At 37.5% G+C, this 15,353-nt stretch overlaps 1 protein-coding gene across 2 annotated transcripts in view; it reads left to right on the forward strand.

Annotated features, from left to right (window-relative positions):
- LOC126095282 (cytochrome P450 4C1-like) overlaps positions 1 to 15,353 on the forward strand; it is a 355,750-nt gene that overhangs the window by 311,361 nt on the left and 29,036 nt on the right. Inside the window, exons 5-8 of one of the 2 annotated variants that reach the window (XM_049910044.1) lie at positions 2,740 to 2,809; positions 3,268 to 3,394; positions 12,711 to 12,783; positions 12,874 to 12,983. The exons of the other annotated variant lie outside the window; for it this stretch is intronic. Of the exons in view, the coding sequence (XP_049766001.1) occupies positions 2,740 to 2,809; positions 3,268 to 3,394; positions 12,711 to 12,783; positions 12,874 to 12,983 (380 nt within the window). The remainder of the gene's footprint in view (positions 1 to 2,739; positions 2,810 to 3,267; positions 3,395 to 12,710; positions 12,784 to 12,873; positions 12,984 to 15,353) is intronic. 2 annotated transcript variants of the gene reach the window in all.

A 15,353-nucleotide genomic window follows, 5' to 3' on the forward strand; every position in this document is an offset into this window, starting at 1 on the left:
CGTCTCCATGGGAGAATAGCAGCCTGCATTGCTGCGAAAGGTGGATATACACTGTACTAGTGCCGACATTGTGCATGCTCTGTTGCCTGTGTCTATGTGCCTGTGGTTCTGTCAGTGTGATCATGTGATGTATCTGACCCCAGGAATGTGTCAATAAAGTTTCCCCTTCCTGGGACAATGAATTCACGGCGTTCTTATTTCAATTTCCAGGAGTGTATATATATATATATGTGTGTGTGTGTGTGTGTGTGTGTGTGATTTCTGTATAGAGTTAACAGCGAATTCGGAAAAACTTCAGCTTAAAGTTTTCTTGTAGTTCACTGAAGTAGAAGCTCACACATATTAAACATTTCACACTGTGCACAGTACACGTTGAAGACAGCAAACATAGAAAAATAAAGCAGTCACAAAGATATTCTTACACATACCCAACAGATGAAACGCTATGGATCTTCCACACGAGTTGATACATTAGTCTTTCGTACAGACGGTATTACTCTGAATAATCAGGATCATTATTTGTTTATATCTATTTCAATTATGTATTTAAATAGGTTTTTAGTAATATGTATTGCTTTCCTTTCTTATTTAAAGATACTAACTCTGAAGTAATTCTTTCATTACTTCCCAGTTTTTCGTTTAATATTTTGTCTTCATAGCTTTTTTACTTGAATATATCTCCTGTTTTTCCCAATATATCTGTTTTATGACATATATTTAGTTTGTGAAGTACTTTGACATTTTGCTATACATTTCCAAATGGGATCCTGTATTGTGTGACTATTGCTGACGCTGTGTCTGTGTGTAGGCTTTAAAGTGGAAATCTCGGATGCCTTTGCTATAGGTAGAACATGGGGCATTCTTGGCATGTTATTTTTTATATTCAGATTTAGAATCTGAATATTGGTTATGGTAATGCTTTTCATTATTATTAGTTTCTATTTTAGTTTATTAGATGAAGAGAATCCTGTTTTTGGTTTGTTGTTTTCGAAGATTTTCTAAAGTATTGTGAGATATTGCCTATGTATGGAATGGCAGATATACGCATGTTTTTTTCCTCTTTTTCTTCTGTGGTGTTTATATGTGTCTCTCTTTATGTTGCATAGGACTGATTCAATCATGGAAGCTGTGTAATAATTCGGAATTGCGATCTGTTTCGCTATGTGAATAACAAATGTATATCTCGCATCCCTATGCTTTGACAATGTATCTCAAAAGATTGCAAATATCTTCAAATATTAAGAGGTACAAATGTAATCAACTACAAAAGAAACTCAAACGTAACGTAAACTGTAATCAAGACCTATGTTCAGATTCTGGAATATATCAAATAACATGCCAGGAATGTTCCATGTTTTACCTAGGAGAAATATCTCAGATTTCCACACCAGATGTATGGAGCTGTTTGGTTTTTGTTCCTTTACTGTTTTCCATACATACTGTGCACAGTAAATTGTGTGCGGTGTTTAATAAATGTGGTCCAGAAGAAAACTGTATGCAGATGTCTTTTCCCAAATTCTTTCAAATTCGTCACTAAGGGGCTTTATTGAAGTCGGCAATTAATTGTAAAATTGAGGATGATGATATAGTACAGTAAAATCTTCAAGGCACTGTAGCATCTCGTTTTGGAAACATCAAAAATAATTGGCATAATGCATGAAAAATGTACTTCGTTTTAGAAACTCATTTGCAAAAAGTAAATATAAAGAAAATCGTGACTCATAGCAGAAAATGTTATTTTATAAGCAAATACATAGTATTTAATCTACATTTCAAACTGCATAAACTGTCTGTCAGACATTTTACTTCCATAGGTGGACTGTCAAAAGGTCTTATAACTGTGTGCCAAAGTTATATTCACTGAAGAGCAGTGCAGATTTTTTTTTAATGTTGTACTTGTGAATATTTTTGTTTCTCTCAAACTGAGATGGAATGTTGATAACAAACTTCATAAATGAACAATTGTAATGTGAGGCTCTGCTTAATATTCCCAGCTGCTTACAAAGTTGCCTACAAGTTAGGTGAAACCTACCTGCAATTCCAATTGATTTCTTTTGTTCAATTAATACTTGTTGACTAAATGCGTAATTACCTCTGAACCATATCCAATAAGACATCAGCAAATGAAAGTAAGCAAAATATGTTAACTTACTGAGATCTGTATTTCAAAAGTTGACAATTATTATGATGGCAAAAGCAGCCAAGTCTAAATGTTTTAGAATGTCTACTATATGGTTTTTGCAGTTGCTAAGTTTTCACCAAAATTCTCACTAAAGAACTGAGAACACAAAACAATCTTGGAGGACTTTTATGTATCTCTGAACTGTTGGCTGTTGACATTATACAGTTTGTCCCTTTGGTTCACCATTTAATGCTACAAGCTAAACTAGAATTTTGCAAAGTAGGCCTTAAAATCTCTTATAGTTAACAGGATTTTATTTATATGCATATTACCATATTATGTGACATTTCTTAATATTTCTACGTCTCATACACAAGTTTTGTGTATGTGTAATGGGCATTGATGCTACTTTTTATGTAGACCTAAGCTATAAAGTTAATTCAACACAAAAATACGACATTGACAGAATAGTGTAGCACCAATGAAACCTACTCCTACATCATGTGAAACTTTCATAGTTTATAAGAATATAGGACTTATAATTCTGAACCATCATGCGTTTTCATTTTTAAATGTTTTAAAATGCTGATACTGTATTTCTTTCTCATTGTGACCAGAAACAGCAATGGGAACATCAGTCAACGCTCAGCATGAGACACAATCAGCTTATGTTAACGCCATTTACAGGTATGTGTTTGAAAAGTAAGTCCATCACATTACAGCTATCATTGCATTACTGTACCTTCCACCGTTTCCAGTGTTGATTGCAATTGTCTCAATATTCTTATTTAAGGTGAACATTGTTTTTTAAGTGGATGATGGTACTGCATCAAAGTAGTCATCTGCTAGTTATCTAAAGTACCTCACTACTAAGCTAGTGCTTCAATGCTGTAACTAATATAAACATTGTATTATTGAAAGAGATATTAGTTACTAAACCGAAGTTTTATACCGCCATTTGTGAGTAGGCAGCTCTTATATACATACAGAAATTAATAGTTTTAAGTGGTCTGTAAGATTACCTGTATCACATCAACCCAATAAGAGTCTTCATATGACCTAAAAAGGTAATTACCCAAAAAAAGTCATTCATGCTTCACAATGAGACTAAAGTTTTAACTTTGGGTAGTTGTTATTCTTTACAGGATCAGCGCACTAACCATAGAAAGAATGCTTAATCCATGGTTGTACCCTGAGTTCATCTTTAAAAGGAGCCCGACAGGAAAAGAGTTCTACAACCAGCTGCATGTCTTACATGGTTTTACAAAGAAGGTACTGAAATTGTGTTCCTTCCATGTTTTAATTAGCTTTCTCTCCTTCTCTCCTGTATTATTAGGCAATCTTTAAATTCTTACAATAGTGTTACATTGAACAGTTTGTGCCATTAGTGAATTAATAAAAGTACCATCTGGAATTCATACCACTCGTAAAACATGGATAATACCCCAACAAAACGTAAACCTATACTTGAAAAGGGGTTATGAGCCCATTTAAAGTACTGGAAGTGAGCCTACAATCTCCTTCTTCTGCCAGTGTGAGAACCATCTTGTCACGAATGTGGAGGTATTGCAGTTTATTATTCAGTCTCAGAGAACGACATATCTAGAGACAGTAGAACATAGATTATTCAAGGAACTATTGTGGAATGAGTAGTGGCAGCTTTAGCGCCTGTCACATGGATGGTGGAGTGTAAATAGAAGGAGAGAGAGAGAGAGAGAGAGAGAGAGAGTCTGTGGTGAATGGTGTAATCGTAATGTATTGTATGAAATTGTGTTTTAAACAGACAATGGTTAGTTATTTTATCATAGATCTTCTTACAATCTTTTAAATAGTAAAAATGTTAACACAGACTTATTACACCTAACGCTTCGGTATGCCACATAACTGATTATAATTATTTCCTATTAATGAAGTTACGACAATGTACAGGTACATTATTGCAATTATTGCATACAAAAGCAAAAACAACATTGGAACATGATCTTGTTTGTTCTCAGGGGTTGAAATTTTAGGTTTCGTTTGTATGTATATTTATTAGTAACGCACTGATTTGTTGAATTTAATTGCAGGAAGCATATTTAGTTATAGCTCTCTGTAATGATGCCTGAGTAATGAATAAGTGATTCGATATTTGTGGCCCAGTATGGCAAAATTTACATTGAAAATGAACATAGTGACGCAGGCATTTTAATATTTTCGTGAATGTATAATCTAAATTAGTTACCTCACTAACAGCTGTGTTAGAAGAAACAAATTACTAAAAATAGTTATGCCGACCGCAATGGCGGACAACAATAGGTTAAGATCGCAACTAATACAACTTTTAATAGCTGCAGGAAAGGACGCAATTCTTCTATAAATAAAAAATGGTTTCAACAGCAGCAAATAACATCTTGTATTCTGAAAACGATTTAGGTAAAACAACTATTATTACGCTTATTACAGACCTTTTAATATGGGATGTATGAAGACTGCGTCTTGCTAGGTCAGCAGAACTACTCAAAATATTACAATGTCTTTTTTATAGGGCTAATGAAAAATTACAGAATATATATTGTCTTGTTTAGTCAATGTCTACACGGATAATAAATCGTGCTTATTCTCTTTGTCCTTTTCACTCGATGCACTTCACACGAAGAATATTAAGTCCTTATTTTTCAAGTATATACACAAGAAAAAATACGGAAGGAGTCGGCACAAAGCCCCACGGACTGTTTAAGACATTTACATGAAATGTTATGGCTTAACAGGCCATGTACGTCGAAGTGGCCAAGTTCATTTTGTATATTACATACAGTCCCATCAGTTTTCATACATGAGTACACTGGATTGTAATTGCTGATTTTGCATTACTTGAGGTTACAAGGTTACACAAATTTTGTGTTTCATTTAGTGTAAAATAGCCTTTTCGTCATTACAGAAAATATTTGCGTTATTGCTGTGTTTAGTAGTGGTGTATTTTATTATCATGTGTTGTCAAGGTAGACGTAGTCCGGAATATACTTCGTAGGCTTCCTAGGACTATACTCGTCTATGCTCCCCCATCTGGGTTACAGGGCTGTGGAAAACCTGGGATTAAAACCACACCAGAGCCTGTAACTACTTAACCTAATATGTGCTGTATTCTTTCACAAACGTTAATAGGATGTGTACATATATATGGGATTGCTTGTAATTTACGAAACTTAATTGAAAAACATCAATTCGGTGATGAAGTTTTCAATATTCGTTCAAGATCACCAGTTCAGTCCACAATTTTGGGTAAAAGTTGTCATACATTTTGAGTGAAAACAGGTCTCATGTTTGTATAGCAAATCAGTAATGCTTCCGTCAAATTTACAGTCTTCAATCTTGCTTTACATTACTACGTGGTGAGGATGGTAGACAGCTCACACCGCAAGACTATCAGCAACGCACCGCTCTCCGTGCTGTGGAGTCAAGCTACAGATTCCTCTGGAGCTCGTACCATCAAACTGCATGAAAAGACCAACATGCGCAGTCAGATCACACAGCTAATACCTTACTAGCCTGCAAGGAAGGGAACTGCTCCGATTCACACACTTCACTCGCTCGTAGTTTGTAAATTTTGAATGTTTGTGTGTCTGTTATCACTACGTAGTGTAGCCTAATTCTGGCAGAAGTACTGTAATTGATAATGCAGACAGCACAACAGTTCAGTGTTTATCACGTCTATAAGCGATGCACGTGACTGTATTTCATTAGGTCAACATTCCGCTACATTTTACTGCGCGCCGCGACGGCGCGACGATTGCGAAACATTGGTTGTTGACCGCTGAACTGATACAGTCCGTGCCGTAAGGTTTTGACACTGCACAATTCCAATCCCAAAGAAAGCAGGTGTCGACAGATGTGAAAATTACCGAACAATCAATTAATTAAGCCACAGCTGCAAAATACTAACGCGAATTCTTTACAGACGAATGGAAAATCTAGTAGAAGCCGACCTTGGGGAAGATCATTTTGCATTCCGTAGAAATATTGGAACACGTGAGGCAATACTGGCCCTACGACTTATCTTAGAAGCTAGATTAAGGAAAGGCAAACCTACGTTTCTAGCATTTGTAGACTTAGAGAAAGCTTTTGACAAGGTTGACTGCAATACTCTCTTTCAAATTCTGAAGGTGGCAGAGGTAAAATACATGGAGCGAAAGGCTATTTACAATTTGTACAGAAACGAGATGGCGGTTATAAGTGTCAAGGGACATGAAAGGGAAGCAGTGGTTGGGAAGGGAGTGAGACAGGGTTGTGGCCTCTCCCCGATGTTATTCAATCTGTATATTGGGCAAGCAGTAAAAGAAACAAAATAAAAATTCGGAGTAGGTATTAAAATCCATGGAGAAGAAATAAAAACTTTGAGGTTCGGCGATGACACTGTAATTCTGTCAGAGACAGCAAAGGACTTGGAAGAGCAGTTGAACGGAATGGATAGTGTCTTGAAAGGCGGATGTGAGATGAACATCAACAAAAGCAAAACGAGGATAATGGAATGTAGTCGAATTAAGTCGGGTGATGCTTAGGGAATTAGATTAGGAAATGAGACACTTAACGTAGTAAAGGAGTTCTGTTATTTGGGGAGAAAAATAACTGATGATGGTCGAAGCAGAGAGGATATAAAATGTAGACTGGCTATGGCAGGGAAAGCGTTTCTGAAGAAGAGAAACTGGTTAACATCGAGTATAGATTTAAGTGTCAGGAACTCATTTCTGAAAGTGTTCGTATGGAGTGTAGCCATGTACGGAAGTGAAACGCGGACGATAAATAGTTTGGACAAGAAGAGAATAGAAGCTTTCGAAATGTGGTGCTACAGAAAAATGATGAAGATTAGATGGGTAGATCACATAACTAATGAGGAGGTATTGAATAGGACTGGGGAGAAGCGAAGTTTGTGGCACAACTTGACTAGAAGGAGGGATCGGTTGGTAGGACATGTTCTGAGACATCAAGGGATCACCAATTTAGTATTGGAGGGCAGCGTGGAGGGTAAAAATCGTAGAGGGAGACCAAGAGATGAATACACTAAGCAGATTCAAAAGGATGTAGGTTACAGTAGGTACTGGGAGATGAAGGAGCTTGCACAGGATAGAGTACCATGGAGAGCTGCATCAAACCAGTCTCAGGACTGAAGACCACAACAACACGCTTTCCTAGCAATTTTATTCCTACATCAGTTTCGGTTGTTCTTTTACTTAGTTCTAAAGTTACTTAGAAAATGAGTGTCTTTTCATTCAAGCAAAGAGTTTGAAAGGCATTCTCAGGGCGTCTCTTTTCATCACTGATCACATTAATACGAAATGTTTCATCAGTCTACTCACAGATTTGCGCTGTAAGCATTGTTCATGTACAGTTCATGTGTAGCATAAATGAAGTAATCACTCTCGTTTATTACGTACTTCAGTGTGGGCCACTATCGCGTCTTATTGCAGTCTTTGTCCAGTTTCATTCGTCACGTTTGCTTTGTGATTGCGTACATCTTGTCAGAATCTACAACTGATGCTGCAGGAAAGGACACAATTCTCCTATAAATAAAAAATGGTTTCAACAGTAAAAATAACGTATTATAATCTGAAAACGATTTAGATAATTTAACAATTATTACACTTATTACAGAGCTCTTAATATGGAACGTAGGAAGAGTGCGTCATGCTAGGTGAGCGGTGCTACTCAAAAAGCTACAATGTCTTCTCTTTTATCAGACAAAGGAAAATTAACAGAGTTCATATTGTTTTCTTTAGTCATTGTCTCCCACTGATAATAAATTGTGCTTATTATCTTTGTCCTTTTCACTCGATACGTTTCACATGAAAAAATTTCAATGTTTTTCACATATTACAGAAAAATATTAAGTCCTTCTTTCAAGTATATTCACAAGCAAAAATACACCAGGGGACGGCACAGAGGAACAAGGGTGGTCTTACCCTTGAGTTTACATGGATAAAAACGGAGGACAAAATATAGCTTAAAACATTAATTTATTGACCTTACGAAATTCGGCCAATAAATTAATTATAACAGACATCATCAAATCTCATATTTGGTTTCTATTGCAGATTAAATTTAGATCTGTGTGCTGTGAATTTATAGGCACTGCATACGGTTCTTGCAGTTATTGTGTGCATTTTTGTATTGTATCAACTAAAGGTTCTTTGAGAAAAAGAATCAAACTCACATGTATAAAACAGCTGCAGTCATCTGATTAATTAACAAGTGCGCTAATGTGTCAAATATTTGAATTTAAGCATGTAAAAGCGAAAAAGTGTTTCAAAGGTTTCGAATTATACATAAAATTTATTGTAGGTTGTTACATTTTTCTCATAATCAAATACCGGATAAACATAACCTGGGTAATTTGCGTCCCTTTTGAAGCAAATGCTAGTATTTAACGCATCTCAATGTTATGACGTCATATCACCTGAACTGTACTTGTCGTACCATGATATAATTTTGCAGGTACATTAAGTGATTTATGTGGATACTGCTTAAAAACTGTGTTGTGAATAGAGTTGATAGTAAAGAATGAATAAAAAAACCTCATACCTAATGAAATTTTGCTGAGCAGCATTTTAGGGAAATGTTAGTTTTCACGTATCTAAATGTATACGACGTCATGTCTCCTCAATCGAGTGTCGTACAATCCTATAAACTGGCAGGTACATTCGTTGATGCCTGTAGATACTGTCTGCAAAGTGTGTTACCAATAAAGTTAGTGGTAAAGAAGTAATAAATTCTGTCGTTTCACTACATGGACAGAGGAAATGTAGCAAACTTTTTCTTCGACATTTGCCGGGGGGAGAGGGGGGCGGAGGATAAGCGACAGAAAGTACGGGCTCTCATTCTCAAATAATGTATGAATAAAGGCCGGTTATTTGCCCGCCGTCAGTTACGTCGCCTCGAGACACACACACTGTTTCCAACCGTAGTACTACACATGCAAAGTTGACACCTGGCGGAGAGGCTGATAGGAGCAACCGTAAAGGCTTTTCCCACTCACAGTTGCTCCCATCAGCCATCGCGCCGAGTGTCAACTTTGTTTGAGAACGTAATAGTTACCTTGTTGTGTTGAACTTACATAAGATTATACCTCCTAATGTGTAGCTTATAATAGCATTTTTAAATTTTTAAACTTGGTCAATAGATATGCGAAATATTGAAAATCAAATTTATGGTGCCCTTGGAGACCACTTGATATGCAGCCTGCATATAGATTTGGGTACTGTTAGTCGTTTATTGACGTAGATTCGATAACCTTTTCGATGCTGAAAAAATTATAAGAATGTTTAAATGCGTTGTAGATATATGAAAAATGCCAGTGATTCATTCTGCCTATTTGCAAGCACTTTAGGCGTACAGTAACAGACTCAAAAGCTATTCTGCCAGTGTTGAAAAAATTGTGAACTGTTATGTGTGGCACTTAATTTACTGAATAATAATAGTGAATTAAGTGAGAATAAAGTATGTGACTAACATTTCATTTCTACATTTCCGTTTATTGCTGTGGCCATAAACACAAAAGTCTCTTTTACTACTTCACTATCATCACTTCGTATGCCAACCTCCCCTAAATCTAGACTGCCTGGCATTATCTTTCCGCTCCAAACGAACTATCAGGAGAGAAGCAAAAATATGAGGCTTCTGAATGGAGACAATATAAACACTACCAAAAATTAACAATAAATGAATTCGTAAGCTACATGGTACCTATAAACGTAACTATATTTTTCAGTACATGCACTCCCAAACAATAACAGAAAAATATTTGCAAACATCCCTATATCAGGAACTTCATTACACCTCTATACATAAACCATTTTTTTCCAATACTAACAAGCTTGTGTAAGCTTTCCATAAAAAATACTGTCTCTATGTGAGAGAATTGAATACATTTATTTAAAAAACTGTCTCCTCATGTAACGTTTACTACTTTAGATATCGTGTTCAGTTGCTGACCAAAACCCACTGTTGGACTGTCCTGTGTAACGTATGTGAACAGTGTCGGGAAACTAAGCTTTAAACTTCATGAAATGCAAAATCTGAAATAAAGAAAATAAATCTAATTAAATGCCAAAAGAAACTAACTTTGAGCTCAATGACAACTATATAACTAAAACTCAGTACCGAAATACATTATGAACGTTGCCTGATATTAAGTACAACGTTTGACTTGTAATATCCGCAAAAATAAATTAGTTCACTACTCGGAATACAATAACTGTTTGAAATTACCAATACTGTTCATTGAAAATTAACCTTCTTGCTAGCATGACACCTTAAATTCCCGACTACTCACTGTTTTCTCAATAATGCAAGGAGAGATCTACCCTGAAATGAAAGTGACTTACCTCTTACATGCTGTTTTTGTGTATGATGTATTGACGTCCTCAAAAGCAAACACAATCAGCAAACGCAGCAGCTAAAGATAAATAATCTACTACAAATTTTTTTGCTTGTCAGGAACAGTCTGTTGCTGCGTATTGTATAAGATGCAATGCACGCACGACAGAATATTTGAAACTGTACTATGCGTCATGGAGGTGGGTTTCACTTTTAAGAATTCTGTTTGAGGGATCAAACTAGAACTTCTGTTAATTTATTGAAAAAAGTCTCCACACTACCACTGGGAGATCTATACACGCATAAAATGATTAATTTCTTGGTGACATCAAGCCCTGTTAACTCAATAGCTGATATTTCTATGTGTTTGTCTTCACTTGCTGTATTGAGGTCATGTTTTCATTTGAACTGTGTCCCTTTTCCGATATAAATGCATGATTCTTCACCCCTTGAAGCAGTTCTGCAGTAAGAGTTTGCCCTTTCATATGATAATAACACTACATGTTAGATTTCTGTCTCTCTACAGCAGTGCTCAGTAAGACAAACTGCTGTGCAGTTCAGAGACTGGAGCCCAACTTTTAGTAGCTGTGTTTTATTTTTTATTGATTGCATGTTTTGCTAGAGGATTGTTAAGTCTGTGAATGCCCCACTTTACTCTTTCTAATTGTTGTTTTTCTTTGTAACATCTGGTATTGTGATATTTGGAGTGTTGAAATCTGTCTTGCCATTTGGACAGAGTCCACCTTCAGTTGCTATAGGCTACGGGTCAATAGCAGTGTCATTTGTGCCTCTCTGCTGACCAATGGTGTATTGCACCCGCCGTACAGGCTCCTCCAGGTGTCACCGATTTTACTTAGTATCCATGACTGTAATCCGTTCAGTCACAGAAGACCTGTGACAGTCAGAGTGGGTTACAACCTCATCCAATCACGAGACGCCATTCAATGTTATTGTGGGATGGCCTCAGCATTGCTCCATTTCCAAGTGACTATAGTTTTCAATCAGTATTGACAGCAAACATATTATCCTACGATAAAGCCATTCACTTTAAAGCACTGCTTTCGGGACTGGGAGGTTCGTTGACCCCAGTAGAATCTAGCAAGTAGGATAACCACGACGATTAGTGTGCCAGACAGCCTGTATGTGGATTTTAACTGGTTTATTCCAGCTGTATAGTTGAATAACAGGTCGATACCCTAGTACCACCTCAGTTACACGATTTACAAGCGTTAGAAACCTTTCGCCCATTTTCACATGAATAACACACTTATTCTGTCCGGGAGTAGCGTGAGTAGCAACAGGAAGAGCATCCGACCACCACTTAAATTAACTTCGTCCAATCAGTTAATAACCATGCCAACCCTGCGCTGATATGGGCAAGGGCAAAGAAAAGTCTGACGGCAAACCTGTGCACTTCGCGGTTTGAAAGTTAGCAACAATCCTGCAGCAGTCAAGGACCTTCTCTCACCATATGGAATACAGAGAATCCATTCTGATTTTTCATTGCTCTTGATGCTGGTAGGATCTTATATGGCCAAGTTACACTGATTTCTATAACGCTCACATTTTTATTGAGCAAGACCCGCCTTTGCACTGTAGGCACCAGGGCATACATTCGCTATTCAGACACTTCGTAACTTGACGTTCCAACTTTTCAACAGCGGAGATAGTTAGCCAATTTGTAGAAAAATAATGTTAAGCCAAAATGTAGACAATGAATACCCACATAAAAATTAGCCCCTGTCCACTGGATCCAAAGAGTGTACTAATTGCACAATTCCAGCATAGACAGTCAACAGTTCCCCCATATAGCAATATATAGTACTGAGAAATTACTTTTACGCTGTAGTACATCCCTTTGATGTAGGTTTACTCAGTTCCTATCATTTATCCAAAGTGGAAGTATGTCCATGGCCAGATAATTTGACCATATCAGCTACAATCAGGCAAACCGTTTTCGTAAATTTTTATCTGAAAAATTTCATTTGTTAGATTTAGTTATAGCTTCGGAAGCGATAACCATTAACCAACGTAAGGCATGTCAGCTGCGAAACAGTTGACTAAAAACATCTCTGCACTGCTTCCAAAAAAGAAGAGTAGAGTGTAATTTCTTTCTGCAAACAATGAATAGTGAATACTATCTTTCCACAACACTGGACGGAGCACCAGCTCCTATGGTGTTCGACTGTAGCGTGTAAAGAAACTACTTGTACGATTTGAACACTTATTTGTCTTGCAGGTGATAAGTGAAAGGAAAGCAGCCCGTAAAACGAATGGAGGCCAAGTCAAGGCAGCACAGGAGGACGACGTAGGTACGTGCTGTTCTGTTTAGAAATGAGATACAATAACACTGTGTCATGTGCTGTAAGGAAATCAGCATGTAACTTAAAAAACCTTTGCAGGCAGTAAGCGGCGTGTTGCTTTCCTCGACATGCTACTGGAAGCTTCTGAGGACGGCCAGAAGCTCAACGACCAGGAGCTGCAGGAGGAAGTGGACACCTTCATGTTTGAGGTAACTCGCTGCTTTGGAGGGTAGGGCATTTCGGGTGAGGGAGACATCAAGAGTCGAAATCTTCAAGTGAGAATCAAATCAGAGCCAGACAGTTGGAAAATAAAGTACGAAAACTGTAGGGTTGGTGCATGAGTTGGCAGTGTTTTCCCTTGAGTTTAATAAACACAACAGATACATATAACGAAGACTTAAATCATCAGTAATCTACTCTCCTTCACTATTTATAACAGTCTACCAGCGTTGGGAAACTTTTCGATTACGTGAATGCCGAAATCAAGTGAATCTGGGGCGAAGAACTCGTTGAGCCATGTTCGGAGCGCATTTTTATCCGGAAAGGAAGTTTATTAAAGACTTTTTGATAGTGGAAAAGATGAAAATCTAGGGGCCAGTATCAGCTGAATATGGGGGGTGCGGAATGACTACTCAAAACAGCTATTGTGTAATACTTTTAGCCGGTCTAGCAGAATGCGGACGGACGTTACAGTGGAGTGACGTCACTTTATGCACTCTTCCTGGTAGTTATAGTTGGACTGTGTATGCAAGAGTCTGAGTTGTTGACAGTAAATATCAGCATCGATGGTTACATCTCAGGGAAACAATTCGTTATACACCACCCCATCACTGTCTCACCGGATGCGTAACAATTTATTTTATAAGGGGTAAGTTCGAGACTGAATGAAGGCTCTGTTAGGGATTCCCAGCGGAACTTCTGCGGTGTAGCTGAAACAAACTTGGAAACATGCCATTTCCATATTTTTGCAACCTGTGGCCATGGCTCTGAGCACTATGGGACTCAACTGCTGTGGTCATCAGTCTTTGTGGCCATCGATTTGCTTCGGACGAAGAGATGAAAGCCTAGGTACAATCATGGTTCCATAGGCAACCGCAAGCGTTTTTCCATGAATTCATTGACAATCCTGTCCTAGAGGGATAAATGTGTTAACAGGTATGGAGATTACTCTTGAATTAATAAACGGTTTATTTAGTTTTCCTCACTTGTCTAGTTTTCAATTGATTGCCCCTTACAATATTTAGAGAACGTGTTTCGAAACCAGGGCGTATAATTACTGATTCTGGAAAGGTATTGATAGTATAAATACAATAGTGCTACAGGAAATGCCGGAAACTCAGAACAATCCTCTACCCTTTTCAGGCAAGCGGTTATCTCGGACATCGGTTGAGGACTTCCAGATAAGCAATTTTAAAGTGGCGCATATAATGAACCACTGTGTATAATTCTCTGTCATTTGTCTCCTAGTACCATATTCGACATACCATCACTACGTGGACGTCCATTTAGCCAGCTCCTACGTGATTCATATGCATGCTGCCAGCCTGTCACCTAACCAATGACTAAATTCACTACTACAGAATCCATAAAAATATATATCTACAGTTGAACGTGCCCAGCGAACAGAGCAAATCACTGAAAAATATACTTACAGTTGTTCGTATATATGTTCTTCAATTACGCCAGTTTTACAACAAAATTAATAATAGAAATACGAACTTAACTCAATCTGTTACATTTTCATGACTAAACCGCTGAATCGATTTCGATGAAATCTGGAATGGAGATAGCTTGAACCCTGAGGAAGAACACAGGCTACTTTGGAAAGTATGTAGTATTTATTGAGTTGGAGTATAATACGTGAATTAGGGAAAAATATTTACTCTATGAAAAAGCTGTTTACTCTTCGAATTTTGAATGTTATGATTGTAAAATGCTTTTATTGGTTGATATGTTCTATATAATACGATTCAACGTAATGAATATAATGGTTATTTGTTGAGAGGCCAGACAAACGTGTGGTTCCTGAAGAGGGCAGCAGACTTTTCAATAGTTGCAGGGGCAACAGTCTGGATGATTGACTGATCTGGCATTGTAACATTAATGATAACGACCTTGCTGTGCTGGTACTGCGAACGGCTGAAAGCAAGGGGAAACTAAAGCCGTAATTTTTCCCAGGGGCATGCAGCTTTACTGTATGGTAAAGAAGGTTGCACAGGATAGAGGAGCATGGAGAACTGCATCAAATCAGTCTCTGGACTGAAGACCACAACAACAAGAAGATACTCAACGTATTTAATTCATACTTCGTTACCAATATTATTAAATGTGAATTAACTCTGTCTATTACAGTTTGAGTGCCAAATAGGAGGAACAAAGTTAGAACAGGTGGACGGTTTCAAGTACTTAGGATGCATATTCTCACAGCATGGCAACATAGTGAAAGAACTGGAAGCGAGGTGTAGCAAAGCTAATGCAGTGAGCGCTCAGCTACGATCTACTCTCTTCTGCAAGAAGGAAGTCAGTACCAAGACTAAGTTATCTGTGCACTGTTCAATCTTTCGACCAACTTAGTTGTA

The sequence above is a fragment of the Schistocerca cancellata genome, chromosome 8, assembly GCF_023864275.1.
Source record: "Schistocerca cancellata isolate TAMUIC-IGC-003103 chromosome 8, iqSchCanc2.1, whole genome shotgun sequence".
Taxonomy (NCBI): domain Eukaryota; kingdom Metazoa; phylum Arthropoda; class Insecta; order Orthoptera; family Acrididae; genus Schistocerca; species Schistocerca cancellata.